General features: G+C 30.7%; 1 protein-coding gene across 1 annotated transcript; it reads right to left on the bottom strand.

Moving 5' to 3' along the window:
* Positions 1-16,703: 16,703 nt before the first annotated feature.
* LOC130966759 (probable WRKY transcription factor 14) lies at positions 16,704-19,287 on the bottom strand. The gene is made up of 6 exons (XM_057891583.1): positions 19,210-19,287; positions 18,499-18,588; positions 18,261-18,376; positions 17,549-17,674; positions 17,288-17,446; positions 16,704-16,893 (listed from the first exon to the last, which is right to left on the bottom strand). The coding sequence occupies exons 1-6, from the start codon at positions 19,285-19,287 to the stop codon at positions 16,704-16,706; spliced, it is 759 nt and encodes a 252-aa protein (XP_057747566.1).
* Between the last annotated feature and the right edge of the window lie 336 nt (positions 19,288-19,623).

The raw sequence follows: 19,623 nt of genomic DNA, 5'->3' as shown, positions 1-19,623 counted from the left end.
TCTTGGTACTTATTGGTTTTAACACTAAAAATTATTATCAGTTGAGATTGATCTGGTTCATATTATCAGCTATACAGGATAGTGGTGAAGTATGAGGATGGCCGAAAACTACGCTCCTTCACTTTCAAACAAGAGGATCAAAGATACCCAAGCTGGATTAAAAAATTCCAAGCTTTCTTAATTTAACTTTTGGTGGCTTAGTTTATACTATAAGTTTCTCCATTTATCAAATGGTTAAAGAAGGGATATGCTGCAGCCAAGAGGTGCAAGCTGTGAAAAGGCGAGTACTTTTGGAAACTTTAGCTGGCCAATTACCCTAGAATGTAATTCAGTTTTCTTCAAAGCTAGCAATGATTAAATCAAATCCAGATGGAAAAACCTTATTGGAACTTGCAGATGGGTCTAAGCTTCTTGAAAAGGTTAGTAGTGCATATTCTAGTTTAATTAGCTCAACTCAATTCGTCTTAGCTATCCATATATATTTATCCAACAATGTAACAAAAAGTAGCAGTATAACAACAAAATGAGTAATTAGTTATGTGATTGAAAAATAATGGCAAATTATGATTTTCTCTGACAAGTTAGTCTCATGAATAATTAGATTTTGATAAGTTGTGATGGAACTCGATCACCAATAGCAACGTGGATGGGGTTTCCTGAGGCAAATTACGTTGGTCATTGTGCTTTTCGTAGACTTGCTTCTTATTCAGCAGGACAACCTTATGGACCAAGAGTAAATTATATCTATGGTAGAGGGGTGCGTGCTGGATATGTTCATGTTTCTCCAACAAAAGTTTATTGGTTTATCAGCTTCAACAGTTCATCCCCATGTCTTAAATGATAGCTCAAACATAATTAGATTATCCATATAGACATATTAATTTTGTATTTAATCATGTAAGCATATTGAAGAAGTAGAAAAATTAACTTATTGGACCCACTACAAGAAACATCGTTAAAATCAACGGTTAATCTGTCGATAATATTAAAATTTGACGGTAAAATGGAAGGCGGAGGTGGTCGCTATTAAGCTTGTCGATTTTTCAAAATTCTAATAAAATCGACGGCTTGTCTAGCCATCGATAATGATTTAATAAAATCGACAGTGCTTCTGTCTATAATATGAGCTTGAGAATTTTACATTCTTACTAAAATCGACAACGTTGCCATCGATATTATTATACGCCATTTCTCTCGATATTTGATTCAATAAAATCGACAATATTTTCGTCTATAATATGCTTACTAAAATCGAAAACGTTGCCGTCGATATTTGATCCAGTAAAATCGACAAAGTTGCCGTCGATTTTTGTCTATAATATGCTTGCTAAAATCAACAACCTTGCCGTTGATTTTATTATTTAGATACCGACAAATTATTTATCTATATTTTATTTTTCTGTCTATTTTAAATTTAAAAAGCGACAACTTTGCCGTCGATTTTAATAGTTTATATGTTTTAATTATCTTTTCTATTTGAATAATAGTAAATAATTAATGCAAATAAACTTTTAAATATAGAAATAAAATTTATATAGCATATTAGATAACAATACAAATAATCTTTTAAATATAAAAATAAAATTTATTCTAAATATTAGATAACGAGTTTACAAACTTATCAAAATAATAAATAATCCTCTAACATAAATACTCAAAGATAAGATAAATAACTAAACTTAGACTTATATTCGTTTAAATTGCAATCTACTAATAATACAAAATATTCAAAGTAAAGTAATTAAATAACCTACCTATACTCGTCTAAATAATCATCCGAGTCATTAAGATAGTCAGAATCATCCTCCCTTTGAGAACTTTGTGGTTGTCCTGGTCACTACAGAATAGGTGGAAGTTTTCTACTTAGACTAGGGCTGGAGTTGTGCTTTTCTGAGAGTTTGAAAAAGTAAAAGGAGGATTGTAATACTGAGCTTGGAAAAGCTATGATTGTAACATGCTCACTATAACACAGCAAATCACTCGGGTTCAGTAGAATGAAGAAAACTAAAATCAAATGGCAAAAACATAGAGTTAAGCAATCATGTTATTGCAATACTGATGTACCTACTCTTTCAATGTTTTAGCACAATACGGAGTTATTTTCTTATATAATTTGCAGTAATCTTTCTACATCCTTCCTAGAAAACCTATAGCATTTAAGGATCTTAGAGAGTTATCATATAATTCAATACGGGCAGGGTAGTATTTTGGTCAGGAACCTCTTCTACACACAGTCTGAACACTATACATGTGTGTTAATTAATTTTTCTCTCTTTCTTTCTAATAAAGAAAATGTTAACTAGTTATGCAGGGTAGTAGTAGTAGACTAGTAGTAGTGGTCCCTAAATAAACTTTATAAATTTTCTTATTAGAAAATTTGGATTAAACAAAGATATCAACATATCATACACTTTTTTGTTTAATATTATTGTAGTAAACAAAATGAAAACCCTGTAGAGTCAAGCTCGTAATAGTTCCTCATTGGGAATAACAAAACTTTATTTGATTAAAAAAGAAAAAGAGAATAACAAGGCAGAATATATAGAACATAATCAGCAATGAATGCTATTCATAAGGAGCATAAGGAGATAGAATTTACCCTCCACTCAGTCCACCATATTTTTTGAATATCATCATCTGCCTCATCAAAACTCAGCCAAGGCTTGTTGTAGTTTTCCTTAAAAACCTGAGAAATATGCTTCAATCCAGACTTAGGTGGGTGCCAACTACATCAAAAACCAAATGTCACCATTTATAAAATTTAAAACTGACATGAAAGAAGCAAGCATGCTCTATTTTGTGGGCTCAAAATATCTTAATATATGAAATCTATGTCCAAACTACCAAAAGCTAAAGTGTAACTAAAATCTCAAAGAACTAAAGCATGAGATTTTGATTATAAACCACGAAAAAAAAACAACATCACCCTAATAATGTATGGTAAAACTGCATCAGATACTAACAAGTCAAAACTGCAATGTAAGTATAATTCCACCATCTGACAAGTACTATAGCAGCAGCATCCTGACAAATAATATTGCACGAACTACTACCAGTATAACACCAACCATGAGTATATAGATCAATCTTAATGTCGATCAACTGTTTAAACGTCCCACATTAACATCTGGCACATGACACCTAACTAAATCTCGTCTGAGAAATTCATGAGTTTTAGTACATACATCCACAAATTCATTTACCCCTTTAATAAAACTGGGTTTAAGACCCTGCCTCTGATCATATGTTTTATCATACATCCAACTTCGGTTCTGGTTTTCCATTATTAATTTAATTTTCTGCATATCAAAGGGATAATATTCACTTTTTAATTTTTTTTTCAACGAGAAACTACAACAAATAAAAGTCTTATCATGAATATAATTTATACTTTCACCATGAATGGTTTACACAAACAAGCATACATAAGTAAGTATAGATAAGCATGCATAATAATTTAACAGAGATAATAGAGATAAAGATAAATTAAAACTCAATAGTTTAACAGAAATAATAAATAAATAAAAAAGTAGAAGGTTAAACCTTAAATAGCTTTTCTGGGAGTCTTAAACTCTACCAATACTTCTGATAGTGTAAATGGATACCACTGCAACTTTGATAATACTTGTGACTATATCAATCCTTCCAAAAAATATATATAGGCACATGAACACTAAAAACAGAGGAAGAAATTTTAACCATGAATATCTGAAGTACATGAATTTATATATATGATAAAAATTGTAGAAGTGTTAAAATTGTATCCATGGAAGAAGAACTCCCCTTTGGTTATGAATGTAAATAATTTCAACTTCACTAATAACTCAAAGGATAAAAACAGAATATATAAAAGTGCACTAAATCAAAGTAAACGTGAATCGCCTAATGTTTGACATCTAGTACAAAACTATAATAATTAAGAAAGGATTATTCTCCAAGTAGCGTGAATCACATAAATTATTAAAAAATATATCTGTTAAATAGTATATATTTAACATTATATTTTTGTTCAACTGCTTTACATCCGTAACATAAGATATCATTAAATATATAATAAATGATTGATAGTGTTTTGCTAATTAAATATCTTCACATCATCACTTCACAGAGTTTGGTAAAAGAACCTAATAAAGCAGGATTAAAGAAAACTTCCACATCAGTCCAAAAGTTCCTAAAAGAGCTTGTTAAAATTGGTGATGTATTTTTAGCCCTTTCTTTTTCCTTCTAAATATAGAAGAAAGAAAGTAACCTAATTTAATTTAATTGACAATAAATTTTATTTATCTGAATAATCAGATTTCCCTGGATACAGATTTTCTTCTAAAAAAATCATGCAACTATCTAAGGGAATCTTGGAATGCCATTTTACTAACTTCTACATACAGATGAACTGGTAATGTGTTTTCATGATGAGAAAATAGGGAATAGCAAGTGACATAACAGTAAAGCGCAACAAACACACACTTCTTTATATGGAAATTTGGCTAAGTACACATTTAGTTGAAGCATGAATACTCCAAAAGATGAAAAATAAAAAACGAACATGACATGTAAATATAACACTTTAGAATAAAATTGAGACACTGACATAACTATAACTATGCCATTTGAGCATTCTATATAGATAGCAGGATTTCAACAATTAAGAATTCAGCATAGTTGTATGTATCTCAAACAGCACACACATCACGCAAGAACACATAAAGGATCAAACCTAATTAATATATTTCCTCTTGGATAAACAAAACGTAGTTGATAAGTTAGAAGTGAAAAGAATTCAACTATGAGCGATGGTTAAGCATAAATCAAAAGAATTCTGGATATTATAAGCAATCATCAATTTAAGAAATAAAGTGTAGATATATCAAAAATAGAGGAAAAAAATATAGTACACAAAAATCACGATAATAAATCAGAACACCAGAGGGAGCGAATGAGCTACAGAACACTTTAAAACGAAAAATTTATGAAAATCAAGGAAGATGCATAAACCAAAATATAAAAGAATAATATAATCCTCTTCAAAAAGTACTTTCTTAGATTTTACCTTTTTGCTTTCTTTTCCCTACAAAGCTTGTTTTGTTAGTTTTAGAATTCTGTATCATGCATCTCATGCTTAGCTTATTCAAACCAAGCAATAAATAAAGCATATTTCATCAATCACGATGATGTCTTCATCAGCAGCAGCTCCTTCAAGTTACCGAAAACCTAATTCAATTCCAGCAGTAGTGAAGAGAAAGCGAAGTCAACCAAGAAGACCAGGCAAGAAATTAAAGAATACCTAATATAGCTTGAAATCTGTTATTATATATGTGAATTGATGAATTGAAGCATGCAGATCCAGAGGAAGAAGTAATAGCTCTATTGCCAAAGTCACTGATGGCGACGAACCGTTTTGTGTGCCACATATACAAGAAAGGGTCGAACCTGCAGCTGCACCGGCAAGGGCACAACCTGCCGTGGAAGCTTCGGCAGCGGGAGAAGGAGGTGGTTGTACGGAAGAAGGTTCACGCGGGTTGAACGAGGGAATTTGGGAAATTTGCGTTTCTGAACTTTGGATGCGGGTATATGTGTTTTTAGTAATTAAAATCGACAGCATATTTGTCGATTTTAATATAAAAATAATAATACATATAACGTCTATTTTATAAATTAAATATACACTATTTATTTCATTTAAGAAAGTGATCTAGACCGTTTAAATTTATCAACGGTAACGTTGTCGATATTTTAAATAATAAAATAGACACTATATCTGTCAATTTTAAAATAAAAGTAATTCCCACCCCCTCTTCGTTGATAATATGACGATAGTTAAAAGATATTTATTGCATCATAAAAAAATCGACAACCATGCTGTCGATTTTATTATTTTATTTTTAATTATCCTTATTTTAAAATATCGACAGCAAGTTGTTGAAAAATATCGACGGCAGAAATAGCGATTGATTTTTTGCGTCGATAAATATGCTATTTCTTATAGTGATCAATTTTGATGTTTAAATATCTTGGGTTTAATTTGTAAAGTGGGTGTAGAATATGTAATTGAAGAAAAAGATTTTAATTCAATATTTTGTGCATTTAAATGTTACTAAAGATCTATTGCAATATTTTTTTTATTGTTAGCAAAGAAAATCTTTTGTAACATTTATTAGAGTATTGCTATAGAATATCTATTGTAACATTTTTTAAAGTATTATTAGAAAGACTTATTGTGATATTTTTTAAGTATTATATAAAATATCTATTGTCACATTTTTTAAGTGTTACAAAAAATATTTATTGTAACATTTTTCTAAATGTTACAAAAATTATCTATGTTAACATTTTTCTAAATGTTACAAAAATATCCATCGTAACATTTTTCTAAGTGTTATTATGAATGGTCTATTGCAACATTTCTCATAATATTACTATAGAATATCTTTTGTAATATTTTTACTAAATGTTATTAAATCTTTAGAAAAATGTTAGTAAAATTTTTTAGTAATATAGAGTATATTTAACATTTGTTAAAATGTTACTAATATACATAGGCAATATTTTAATATGATTTGGTAACATTTTTTAAATGTTAGTAAAAGTCAAGTATGTAGTAGTGTACTTTGTTGTAACATTTTTCACAAGTTATTCTTTAACTAATATAAAAACATGTATAAAGTGTTGTCTTTTAAATACTTAAAGCAACACTTATTTAAGTTTATGTATTACCTTTTCAGATATCTAAAGTAATACTTATTTAAATTTATTTAGAATTATTAATTTGAAAGAATATATAACACACTCTAATAAAATTAATTGTTTAGACTAAATTTAATATAAATAAAGAGAAGATAAGCTAATAAGCTAATATATTGCATATATATTAAATTAAAAATTTATTTCAAATTCAACTAAATAAATTTTAAATACATATACTTGCAGTTACTAATTCAAATCATAATAAATATAACCAAACTAAAAAATACATGGTTTCTTTTATGTTCTTCTTCTTTTCTACTCCAGTTCATCAGCTTCCATTCTCTTTCTCAGTTCTTCCATAATGCCATTATCAGGGTTGATCTCTATACTCTTCTTGCTAGACATGTAGTCAGTTATCTCTCAAGACCTTAGCTTTCATAATCCTCTCCATGTTTACAGTCCAACCATACTCACCTGTGACCAAATAACGAATTGAATCAATAATTCTGTTAGAAATCACAAATTAATATGTTGTTCCATATACTGCTAATATTTTTATTTTTTCATGTTCATAATTATATTGTTAACAATCAAACATAAAAATTTATGAAATATGTTAAGTCAAAAATTTATACATAAAAGTAAAAAAAGAGATTAAAACAACACTTGACCCACATTCTCCTTTTTACTTCTGTAACCAAAGGACTTAATGATTGTTTTGTAATTTATAATATGGAAATGATGATGAAGATCGATGATGATTTGCATAAATAAATCTAACATGGTATTCACATAACTAGGGCTTTGATAATTGCAATCCAATGGCCATTTTTACAAGTTGTAGATTTTACATGTAACTTGCGAGAGGCTGCAATTTAATAAGAAATCAAATAAGAGAATAATTTCAGCCTCAAAACAATTTGATTTCTATATACTAGAAGAGAACATGTCACATTCACCAATGAATCACCTTCTTACTAACCGATTAAGCATAAATTTAAAAATATTATGAAAAAAATAAAAGCTTAAGAAGGAGAATTTATAAAACAATTAAAGAAAAGGATGAGATAATTCTACATCTTCACAATAGAAGGTGAGGGATTTATATAAAATTATTTCATATCTCGTTCCATCAAATAATTAAACAAATAATAAAGTGCCACCATTTTGTCTTGTTCAAAGATCTTTCTCTTCATAATTATAGTCTGCAGTAACTTATAGTAGTATACGGTTTTACTTAAAGTACCTTTCAACATGTTAGAAAAAAATTATTTGCTGAATTGAGCAATTTGAATATTGGAATAAATGACAGCTAATATACTGCTAGTTTCAATTCCAACTAGATTAAAGTTTCTCTAAAATTAATAAAAATGTGTAAAAATATATACGAAATCTGAATATAAAAAAGATATGAACAACAGTTAGGTATATTGTGGGAAGCGCACAATTGAAATCAAGATATTACTATATTAATAGAGTAATTCAAACTATACAAAACTAGTTATATTATACGTCATAGATTAAAATTGCTCTAAATTTAATAAGAATAGGTAAAACCAAAGAAATCTAAATATTAGAAATCCAATCAAGTTTTAAGTAAAATAAAAACTAATTGACAATGCAGTAAACTAATAAACTTTATCTTAATTTTGAGAGTAAATAAAGCATCTTCAAGGACTTCATTGTTGGATTTCCATGTTGGTGGCATGAACTGATTTTTTAGTTACCTTATTGATCATTTTTACATTATTAGCTAAAGAATTAATGAACCACTCTTCATCAAAGATATTAGAGAAATTACTATAAAAAAATAAAAAATATAAAATCTAATTATAATCAGAATCTAAAAAAAAGAGTGAACTTCTAACTGATAAATAACAGAAGTTAATCAGTTACCTATCATTCTGGCAAAAAAATGGGGGCATGAAGCTAAACACACATAAACATAGGGTTCAAGTCTTCCTCTCAATGGATTGGAGACTGAATTTGAGTTAGGTTTTGAATTGGGCCACAGACACCAGCTTCTTGCTCACCCTGCTACCTTGGATATCGCTTGCCACTGTAAACGTAATTCTGGAGATTTGGCATACTTACTCGTCGATTCTACGTGAACACTACTTCTTTGAGATGCAAAGCAAGAACATTAAGAAAAGGAGGAATAGAATCGCAAAAACATACGACTTTGCGAGTTAACTTGCGATTCTAACTACCTTGGAAACAACAATAACAATAACAATAACAATTAACAAATTAAAATCAATAATAATTAATAAAATAAAAAATAACAGTAGTAGAAACTAGCACAAATTAGAAGAGAGAACAGTAAATCAAGAAATAAAAATCAATAGAAAAACAGAAAAAATCAAAAAGCAAAAATATCAAGAAGAGGTTGAATCAGAAATAGAAGAACTAACCTGTCTCAAGCTCCATTCTTGATGAGTTGCTAATGAAGACAGAGTGATAGAGTGCAGGGAGGACGACAGAGAGAGAGAGGCGCTACAAGGATGACAGTGTGCTACTAGGAGAGGACAAGACGTGCAGTGTGGATCCGTGTCGTGGAGAACGATGGAGAGAGAGGCGCTACAGGAAGGGAGAGGAAGAGGAAAGGGTTGTGAGATGCGAATCAGGGTTGGTGATGTCTTGGAGTGGCAATGGCGGAGGTACGAAGCAGAGGGAGGACTGTGGGAGAGGGAGACAATTTCTTCGGCGTTGGAGAGGAAAAGGAGTGAGGAGGTAGAGGACATTTAGGAGCCGGAGGTTAAATTTTAGGTTCATAGGGAAATTGGTAAACAAATAAAATAGGTGAGAATATGATTAAAAGTTTTTTACTAAAATTTTTAACTATGAATAATTTTAGGCAACTTTTTATAAGTGTTATTTATTAAATTTTTTTACTACTCTTATAAAATGTATTTTTATTTGAAAATGTTGTCTTAAATTTTTTTATATTGCAACATGTTGTAAATGTAGTCTTAGATATCAAAGATAACTATTTTTATGGGTAGCAAAAAATTTTATATTTTCCCTGTTCAAAGGAAATTGGCCTAAAATATTGTCTTTGCCTATTTAAGAGAACTTTTATTAAACGTTGTTTCGAATAAGGATTACCATAGACCAAAAATGTTGTAGTAACCAATTGCAGCAAAGCATCCACTACAATTCAAAGCTTCTTCAAGTAATTTGAGGCGCGTATTCCATGTTTCTTGGTTGTCCTTTTAATTGAATTTTGATTTGTTTGAATCTTGATTTTCAAGATTTTTTCAACAAATTCCTAAATCTTGGTCCAAACTTGATGCACATAAGTGCAATCGAACATTCCATTGTTGAATGATGAGTCTATTGAGGTTTGAAGCCATCTCATGAGATAATGGTCTTTTATATTCACTACAGGAAACACAGAGGATAGCGGCGGCAAATTGTCTGCCGTTTCTCCAACTGCAGCAATTTGAGAGGATAGCTGCGATTCCATTTTAGACCTTCAATCTGACATTGAATCAACCTGAATTAGTGTTGAATCCATGTAGCCCCGCCGCTAACCCCAATTCTTATATTGAAGTTACTCAAATTTAATTCATATTTCCCAAAATTAAGAAATAGAGGAACCCGCCAATGGAGAGAGCAAAGCGCACGAACCTCTTTCCTGCTCCATCGTGCCCCACTATATCACCGTCGAGTTGCGTGGTTGCCGAGCCATCTTCCTCTCACCGCCGTCGACCATTACCCTCTACTCTGACGGCTCGTGAAACTGCTAATCCCTCCTCCACAGTGTGCAATACCCTCCCTTGTTTTCTGCTCCACCCGTGCGAGTCTATGCCATCTTTGAGTTGTGTGGCTGCCAACCCATCCTCCTGTCACTACCGTCGAAGTTTCCCCTCTCCTCCACCGTGCGTGAAACTCAAATTTGGGTTTGACTGTGCATCATCATCATCACATCATTTAGTATCAATTCTTGTTCAAATGTTAGCATATTTATACATAGTCAATTATAAGTATGTTGAATTAGGGTTCACCGATTAATTTTGTTAGACTTCTATCAATTTCTTCAGAAAGATATTTAGGTATTGTATTTGAAAATTTGGTGAAATTTGGTATGCTGTATGTATCGAATTGTGACCCTTCTCACTATGTGATCAGTCCCATCAACTGGACATTACGAATTTGTTTGGTACAGTGGTTCTGGTTTGCCATGACAAAGTACAGTATGCTTGGAATTTTTCTTAATCAAAATGTTTTGATTCGTCTCTTCTTATTCTTTCTTTTTTTTTTCCCGAATCAGAATTTGATTATTCTGTTGGTTTATCATTTATTCTAGGTTGTTCCCTTATGTTCTTTTTTATCTTATCTATCTCACATGAGATGTATCTGAATCCAGGTTCCTTCTAATGCTATTGAGCTCTTGTTCAAGCAAATAGTAACTGAGTTTATACATGGTGGATCTCGTCCTAAGCTAATCCTTTAATAGTTTAATGTTTAATATTAGTAGATATTTTTATTTCCATGGTCTGGACACTAAACTTTGATATTTTTATGAATCTCATTGATATTTTATGAGCATTGGCTTAACTAGTAGGAATCATATAGTGTTGGCTAATTGGCCTTGGGTTCAATTCCTACATGTGCTCTTTCATTTTTAGTTTTATAGTAATAACTCCTTTAGCTGGATTGTTGCATACTTTGACCTTGAAATTAGAGAATGCCCCCTTTACTCTTGAACTTCTGCTCACTGTCGGTTCCTCCTTAATTCCTTATGCTTTGCTAATTACTTCTAGTTTGTTATTTTTAGTTTGATTTATTTTGAACTTTCTTTTTATGCACTTTGAAATTGGTTTTGCTCAATTTTTGTACCCAATAATCTATGTTGCGTAGCCCTCTTTCAAATGATGTCGTTTATTCGTTTGTATCTATCTTATGCTATTATGCCTCAGGATTCTTATAATAATTTCTTTCTTGTTCATCAAGCATTGCATGTGCTTTTTATTCTCTAAATCAACTAGTTCATGGCGTTAGTTATAATATAACAAAAAAACTGTGATTACATGATTTCTCAATACACACAAATATTATATTTATAATTCCTTTGAAGCTTATATTTAAATTTGTTTTCTATTTGATATGCAGGTTCCTTGAAAAGTAATCCATGGGCCACTAGTTGATGAGATTCATCAAGTGTTTAGCTCTTGGATTTACCAGGTTAGTGTCCTTTAAACCAATTTAGTGTTTATTGTCTTTTTTCTTTTTCAACATATAATGGTATGTCCTATTGTTTTCAAAATATTTAAATGGGTTTGCTTTGTCCATAAGCATGTCATTTGCTTCCTATTTATTTGTTTTATTTATTTTTTGAAGGTTATTAGGCTTTAAAAAGATGAAGACCATGCTGAAGTTGAATAACTGTGAGTTGCATTATTTGGAATAGTGAGAAGTCACTTTTTTCATCATGCAAAATAGAATATTATGATGTTAATTGTCTAAGGTTAAGAAACAAATTGTTTTATGAAGGTTGGTCCAATTCCAACTGATGATGGAGTTGGAAAAGAGGTGATCACACAAATAACAACAAATATGGCTATAAACAAAGAGTATTATACTAATTCTAATGGAAGAGATTTTCTGAAAAGGGTAACTCTGATTCCAATTTTCTTTTGTTTGTAACTAAAAATTCTCCTAGGAAAGATGTTCAACATTGAGTTTTCTGACTAAAAAATGCTTACGCAGGTTTGTGATCACAGAGAAGATTGGCCCTTTCAAGTTACTCAACCTGTGGCAGGAAACTACTATCCAGTAAAATTCCTTGGATCTTTTATTTATTTATTTATTTTTCATAGTTTATGAGCTTTTATGATATTATGGTTAAGTTTGTTATAAAGAAACTAAACTACTTTTGTCTTGTATGTAGATTAATCTTGGAATTTATGTACAAAAAATGTTCTTTTTACGCCTTGCTCCTCTTCTGCTTCCTCTGCTCTGCCAGATCCACTCGCCGTTTTCTCTATGCTATGCATGAGCGTCCTGCTAGCGTTGCTACTCGTGCTTCCATTCTTTTGCTCTGCTCCTTCACTTCTAGTTTCCTCATGCCACTTGGTTGAGATTATGCCTTCTTTTAATATGGTTCATATTTCTTTTTCTATTATTTGGTTCCAATTCCATCCCTTTTTTTTATTTGGTTTCAATTTACTCTGTTGTTTTGTATTTGTTCTTGCTAAGAATAAAAGACGGTGAAGCAAAATCCAATCTGCCAACGACACTGCCACGTTGTCCTGCACTTCCAGTTTGTGGGTCTTTCTTGCTCACGATCACTGCTCTGCTACATCCTCTTCTCTTATCTGGTTTGTTCTTCGCTCTTTGTGACTCTATTTTTTCTTTTTTAATTAATTTAGATGCCAATTTTAGTATTTTGATAATTTATGACGATTATCACTTAACAATTTTAATATTGATTTTTACCTAATAATGCATTTAATTTGAAATGATTAATGACTTTTGATTTTTGTTCTTTTTCGCTGTTTCATCCAAAAGTGCAAGAAAATTGACAAGGCTTGAATTGGATCTCAGGATCAAGTTACATGGGTGCAACTGAACCTGAGGCTTCTTATTGTTTGTGTTCCTTGCATAGTTAGCTTATTAGCTGAAATGTTTAACAGAATAGATCCTAAATTCTGAATTAATTTTCAAATAAATTTTTTGACTCAGATGTTTGGGGAGGTGCCACATTGTCTAATATTCTTGAACTAGTTGGAATACTAAAGTTGACCAATAGTACTCATCAATTTGGTGAAAAACATGTTGAGTTTGTTAGTGTTGATAAGTCTAAGATAACTATTATGATGTGTATTTAAATTACACATCATGGATTACTTCTTGTTTTTAGTTTTATTCATGGATACAATTCTGTTGATTTCTTTCAGTTAGGCAATGAATTCTGAAGCAAAAAAAGTTGATTGATATTTTCAAATTCAGGCCCTAATCCACTAGACAAAATAAATTTTGACATTTTCTAAGGAATACTTTGGTATTAATAAGTAATGATTTCATTTTGGTAGTGTGCTATATTTCTCTAGAAGATGTGAGCACACTAAATTCTGGGAAGGTTAGTTTATATGATCGTGTACATGGGCTACTCATGCATGATCATGAATGTGCTTTTGTTGGTTCGATATGAAATGCACAAACATGTTTCTTTTCTTGATTCTTTTTTACATTTCCTAAATGTTTGAGTTTAATACTTTGATATTACATTTAGGTAAAAATAGTGGATATGTAGCATCAGATGGTGGCAGAGGCATTGAGAGAGTCGATGTTTCTATTGATGGAGGCAAAAGCTGGATTGAAGCCTCAAGATGTCAGAAAAGTGGTGTCCAATACATAGCGGATTGCTCCAATAGTGACAAATGGGCATGGGTGCTATTTGAGGCCACAAATGATGTTCGTTAGAGCACTGAGATTATTGCAAAAGTGGTATGTAATACATCTTCTGCTCATTTTCATGATTCTAGTTACTCATCTTATGGAACTAGAACAATATCCTAAATACATAGCATTAATTGATGCATACATCTAAGAGATAATAACAGGATATGATTCATTCAAAATGTGGAATTGTTGGAATTGTTATCTATTCCAATTTCTAGATTATTTGCACCAATTCATTTTTACAAAAACTAACATCTACTCACAAGTTGTTGAGTGTCTAGAGTCTTCCAAGAGTTCAAATAACATTTTTTAAATTTTATTGTGATTTATGTTCCATTTTATATGATTATATTACTTTTATAAAGTGATTAGATTAATTTAATGGATGAAGTTGTATGGAAGAGTGGAACGATGTAAATGATATTCATTATATAATGATCGATAAATGATACAACTAGATAGTTGATGAATGTTGGAGGACCAACTACAACTTTCACGAGTATCATGATAGTTCTGACCTCATCAAATATGCACTAGGACCTTTTTTACTGACTTCCAATGTCAATTAATTAACATAGTTTTTTAATTATTTAATTTTATAAGGTTCTTTGATATTTTTACTAGAAATACATCATATTTCTAGTGTTTGAGTGTGTGTATAATTATGTATAGCTAATGTATATCAATTTTAATATACTATTTATAGAAATGACCATGGCCTTATTCTTTTCCTTCTTAGGAATTTTTTGTTTAGAGGCTAAAATTAGGATCGAAATTTAATATTAATTTTTTTACCTAATAATGAATTTAATTTAATCTCTAATTATAAATTGCGATTAGTCTATTTGACTATTCTTCTTTGAATTTTTTATATTCCTTATCCTGCAATTTGAATGTTGTTTTGATTTTTGCAATGACTACAAGTTTAAAGATGTACACATCTTGTCACCATCTTCAAGTCAGAGAATATATAATATAGTATAAGATAAGATAAGAAGCTAATTAAGCTATAGCTAGTATTAGTGGAGATTTTTACAATCTTCCAAACACTTTTTTTTCTATAACAAGCTAAGTGATGAGGACTGTGATTAATGCCCCCACTTTTTCATGTAGTTTTGAAGTTTTACATACATGTTATTATATATAATTTAATCTAAATAAAGTGCTAATTAGTACTAATTTTCTGGATTTTTTTTACTATAGGTAATCTAATTACTGTTGTAGCTAATGCTTTGCTACTTCATCATTGTAGTTTTTAAACCTGTATTTGATTTGTCCTTCAGTTATATTGTGTTATTCATGTTGCTGAACTCTCCTCAGATGACACATTATTTTATTATAGGTAATAATTTAGCTATTGTGGGCAATCAAAAGATTTCTGTAGCATTTTGATTTGGTATCGATTAATATGATAACCATGTGTAAGTATGCTTGTAGTTACCGCTTGTGCTTGCTGTTTTTGCAATGGCTACAAGCTTGAGGATGTACCCAGCTTGTCAGCATCTTCAAGTTCAGACCAGGGCTCATGCAGTAGCAACAGCAGATATGGCTTCATGTGCCACCATCTATGGAGTTTGTTCTATATGAATTAATATATGAAGAGATTACAAGCATAAATGATTTTTCTATACACACCAAATTTAATGATAATAATTATACTTGATTCTTAAAGTTGAACTATACGCTATGATTCCTTATTTTTTTATGTAGATTTCTTGTTAGGAGAGAAGAATAGTAGTTTATTTTGATTTTAAATTTTCCCTCTTGTTTTACCATTTTTGTATTGCAAGAGCGTCACTACAAAAAAACAACGTTAAAACGGCGGTTACTTTTGGTAATTATGGCGGTTAGAACCGCCATTATTACCGAAAATGGCGCCTCCAAGAAACGCCGTTATTATGGGCGCCATTCTGGTTATTACGGCGGTTTTCTGAAAACCGCCACAATTACCTGAGGTTAATACGGCGGTTTTTTTAGGGTTAAAATGGCAGTTTGGAACCGCCATTATTTTCGTATAAAATGGCGGTTTTTGAATTGTTTAAAATAGTGGCTATAACTGCTGTTTTTACTAGAATGTTGTGGCATCATTTCTGTTTAAAATGGCAGTTTTTAACCGCCGTTTTTACCATTATAACCGCCATTTTTACCAGGTTATAATGGCATCTTGTGTGTTTAAAATGGCAGTTTCTAACTGCTATTTTTATCATGTTATAATGGCATCATTTTCGTTTAAAATGACAGTTTTTAACTGCCGTTTTTACCAGCGTATAATGGCATCGTCTTCATTTAAAATGGGAGTTTCTAACCATCGTTTGTACCTAATTATGATGACAATTTTATGCTTTTTAAAATAAGATTGAAACCACTAATTTAAAATAATATTTTCGAAACTCACTTAAAAATATCATAATAACTAAAAAAAGGCATAACCATAAATCAAACATCAAGTAATTGTATATATGCAAATTAATAGAATATTGTTAAACACACCACAATTGAAGAGTTACAATGGTGTATGTCACTGACTCCACAATACAAATTCATAGGTTTTAAGACAGTAGCTATTGAATCATAGTAGTGTGTTATTGTTAAACTTGATTGTCGTGTTAAAATCATGGTTTGTCTTTACTAAGAGAAGCTTGTGAATCTCTCTCAGAGGGGACATTTGGGTTGATGTTCTTGGTTGGCATCTCGTGATTGTGCTTACCCTCATATGTAGTGACAAATGCTCTTGGATCATCTATTTCTCTCTCCACATGCTTTTGAACATTACACTTTACATTTGTACATCTGTAATAACTTCTGTAATATATGTCAGTTTATGTTATCAGAATAAAATTAATGAGAAAAGAAAAAGAACAAGATGCTAGTTAGTAGTCATATGAGTATGATTTTAAACTCTCTTGAGTCCTTAGTTTTAACTTACATTTTAGAAGCAGGAAGTAAAACTTGTAATCACCAACCTTTTAGGGATCATTTTATTAGCAAATTAATCTTTGGAGAGTATACGGTGAAGAGATGGTGGGAAATCTCACATTCACCATCTACATTATAGTCATACAGCAATACAAAGAAATGAAGAGATCATTAAAGCACTACAAAGCAGAACTGAAAATTCATTTTTTTTCAAAGATTTATTCTGACCGTGTATGCAACTTTAATTATTGGTACTAAAGAACAATCAATAAGTACAAACTGAGGATATGGATTGCCCTTCACCACCTTCTGCCCGTACTTCCTCCAGCGGAAGCCATCTCCAATTATCTCTGAATTTGTAGAACTCTGCAGCATAATGCGTGGCTCGATTAATGCTTCCTCCAACACTGCTGCTTCATTGGATCGACTCTCATTCCTCCTGAAGGAAGAGAAGCATTAAGCATAAATTATATACTTTAAATAAACAAAAGCTATCTATCGTACCTTGTCATGGGAAATATCAATCTTCCTTTGCAGATACCGAAATAACTGAGAGATTGTAAATGTAGCCTTGTCCCTTGATTTGATACATAATTTTGCCACTGCTAGAAGATTTTTAAGCTCCGTACAGTCATAATTGATTTGATACCGAAATAAAAGATGCTTGCTAAAAATACAAAAATGAAAAAAAATTATGAATCTAATATATCATTAAAATTTTCAGAAATTTATCTTTTCTATAAAGTTTTTCTACTTTTATACTTCAAGGATATTTATATTCTATGGATAAAAATCTCATTATTTCATTACTATCTTCACAATATTCATTTCATTTTAATTATATTTTCAAGTTATTTAAAAATTTTAAAAAATAATTAATTGTAAAATTATTTAGAAAATTCATTTATCTAATTTATAGTATAAGCATACTTCAATATATATTGTACTAGATACAACTTTTTCTGAAACCTGCTAAATTGATATAATTAAACTAACATATTATAAACAAAAGATCACATTATAAAATGGAGTGTAAACTCTTATTATCTTACGATCAATTTATCACGAGTAGCATTTAAAAAAAAGTAAAATTAATTAAAATAGATTATATAGATTTCTATATATAACTTCTCCTAATACAATAACTCATTTTCCCTGGGAGTAATAATAAGTCATAATTGTAAATGTATATCTTGCAACTCTTTTGCTTCATGCTATCTGAAATGCAAGATGAGGCCAGTGAGCGCATTAACGTGAAGTAACTAAGAATAAGTACCTCAGTTTTGTATTCTGTTAAGAGATAAGGACCTCCTGAATTTGCCATCATGACAGAGTTTGCACTAGGAGTAAGAAAGCCAAAATCTAATAGCTGTATTAGAGAAAAAAAGCTAGTGTCACACTATTTTAACATTGAAGTGCTTTATTTACTTCTGGCATGTTAATCAAATATAAAAGATGATAGTTCTAGTGAGAAAAGAAATGTTTCCTTACTTTAGCTGCAAAGTTCTCATCTAACATAATATTGCCTGAGCTGATGGAGACATGATATGCTGGTAGATCACTAAAAAGAAACAAGTATTCCTGCAGCCACAATCAACACAATAAAAGCCCAAAATCAGAATCATGTTTCACAACTTTTGTGAAACGTTAAATAATTTGTCACGGATATAAGTGACAAAATAGCCTCATATATTCATGTTTCTACAATCATATCGGTCAAAAGAAAGAACTCATAAACAGGCCAAGTCATACTGAACTATCTTGCAGATACACATTTAAGCTTTTGTTTTTATCATTGGTAAACTGAATGAAACATGCAACTGTTGGAAACTCTGTAAAAATTTTAATCTTCCTATATACGAACATGTTTTAAGGTAGGAGAATTGATATATATATATATATATATATATATATATATATATATATATATATAAACTAATTTACACTCGCTTCCATGAAACCAAGTACCATACTTTCCAATATTTATTTTATCATAAATGCCAAGAATGAGAAATGCTAAACAGTTACAGCTTAGCAGGGATGTCACGCATCTAATAGCAATTCATGAACTCAATGAGACATTAACTTTTCATAGTCCTCAAATTACTTGCATTAGAAAATATGATAAGAAGAGTGCAGTTTCAAGTCAAAACACATTAGGCAAATTTGGTTCTTTGACAAGCTTTTGTTTGAAGAGCTTACCAGTGCTACTACAACTTCATTAGCAATCTGCAACCTCGTCCTCCAATTTAAGGGGGTCTTCAAGGGATCTACCAGCATTCAAACATTGAAATAAATAAATAAATAAAAATAGGTCCAATTATTATCGAGAGGCTCCTCTAAAATCCTTCTAATTTCTTTCAAAATTTCCCATGGATATGCTCCTTTAAGCTTTCATTCTCTCTATGTTATCAAATATGAGCAGTCTGCAGAAATAACCCCAAAGGCAACAAGAAACCAGTTAAAAAATTTGCTTTACCTATCTCATCTTCATAAATTAGACTGTAATTCTAAAACGCCTTCTGTTAATTTTACATTGTCTTCAAAGTACAAAGATAACCCTAATTTGCTTTACCTATCACATCTTCAATTTTACATTGTCTTCATAAATAACCC

The sequence above is a fragment of the Arachis stenosperma genome, chromosome 3, assembly GCF_014773155.1.
Source record: "Arachis stenosperma cultivar V10309 chromosome 3, arast.V10309.gnm1.PFL2, whole genome shotgun sequence".
Lineage (NCBI taxonomy): Eukaryota > Viridiplantae > Streptophyta > Magnoliopsida > Fabales > Fabaceae > Arachis > Arachis stenosperma.
The sequence above is the reverse complement of the archived record's forward strand: the minus strand, read 5'-3'. Positions and strand labels throughout refer to the sequence as shown.

Bases quoted from the DNA above. Each gene is read 5' to 3' on its own strand.
- LOC130966759 (XM_057891583.1), bottom strand. From the start codon at position 19,287: ATGCTGGTAGATCCCTTGAAGACCCCCTTAAATTGGAGGACGAGGTTG. The intron at 18,589-19,209 runs GTAAGCTCTTCA...TTGTGGCTGCAG, and splicing joins ATGAAGTTGTAGTAGCACTG to GAATACTTGTTTCTTTTTAG. The intron at 16,894-17,287 runs GTTTGTACTTAT...CATATATTACAG, and splicing joins AAGGGCAATCCATATCCTCA to AAGTTATTACAGATGTACAA.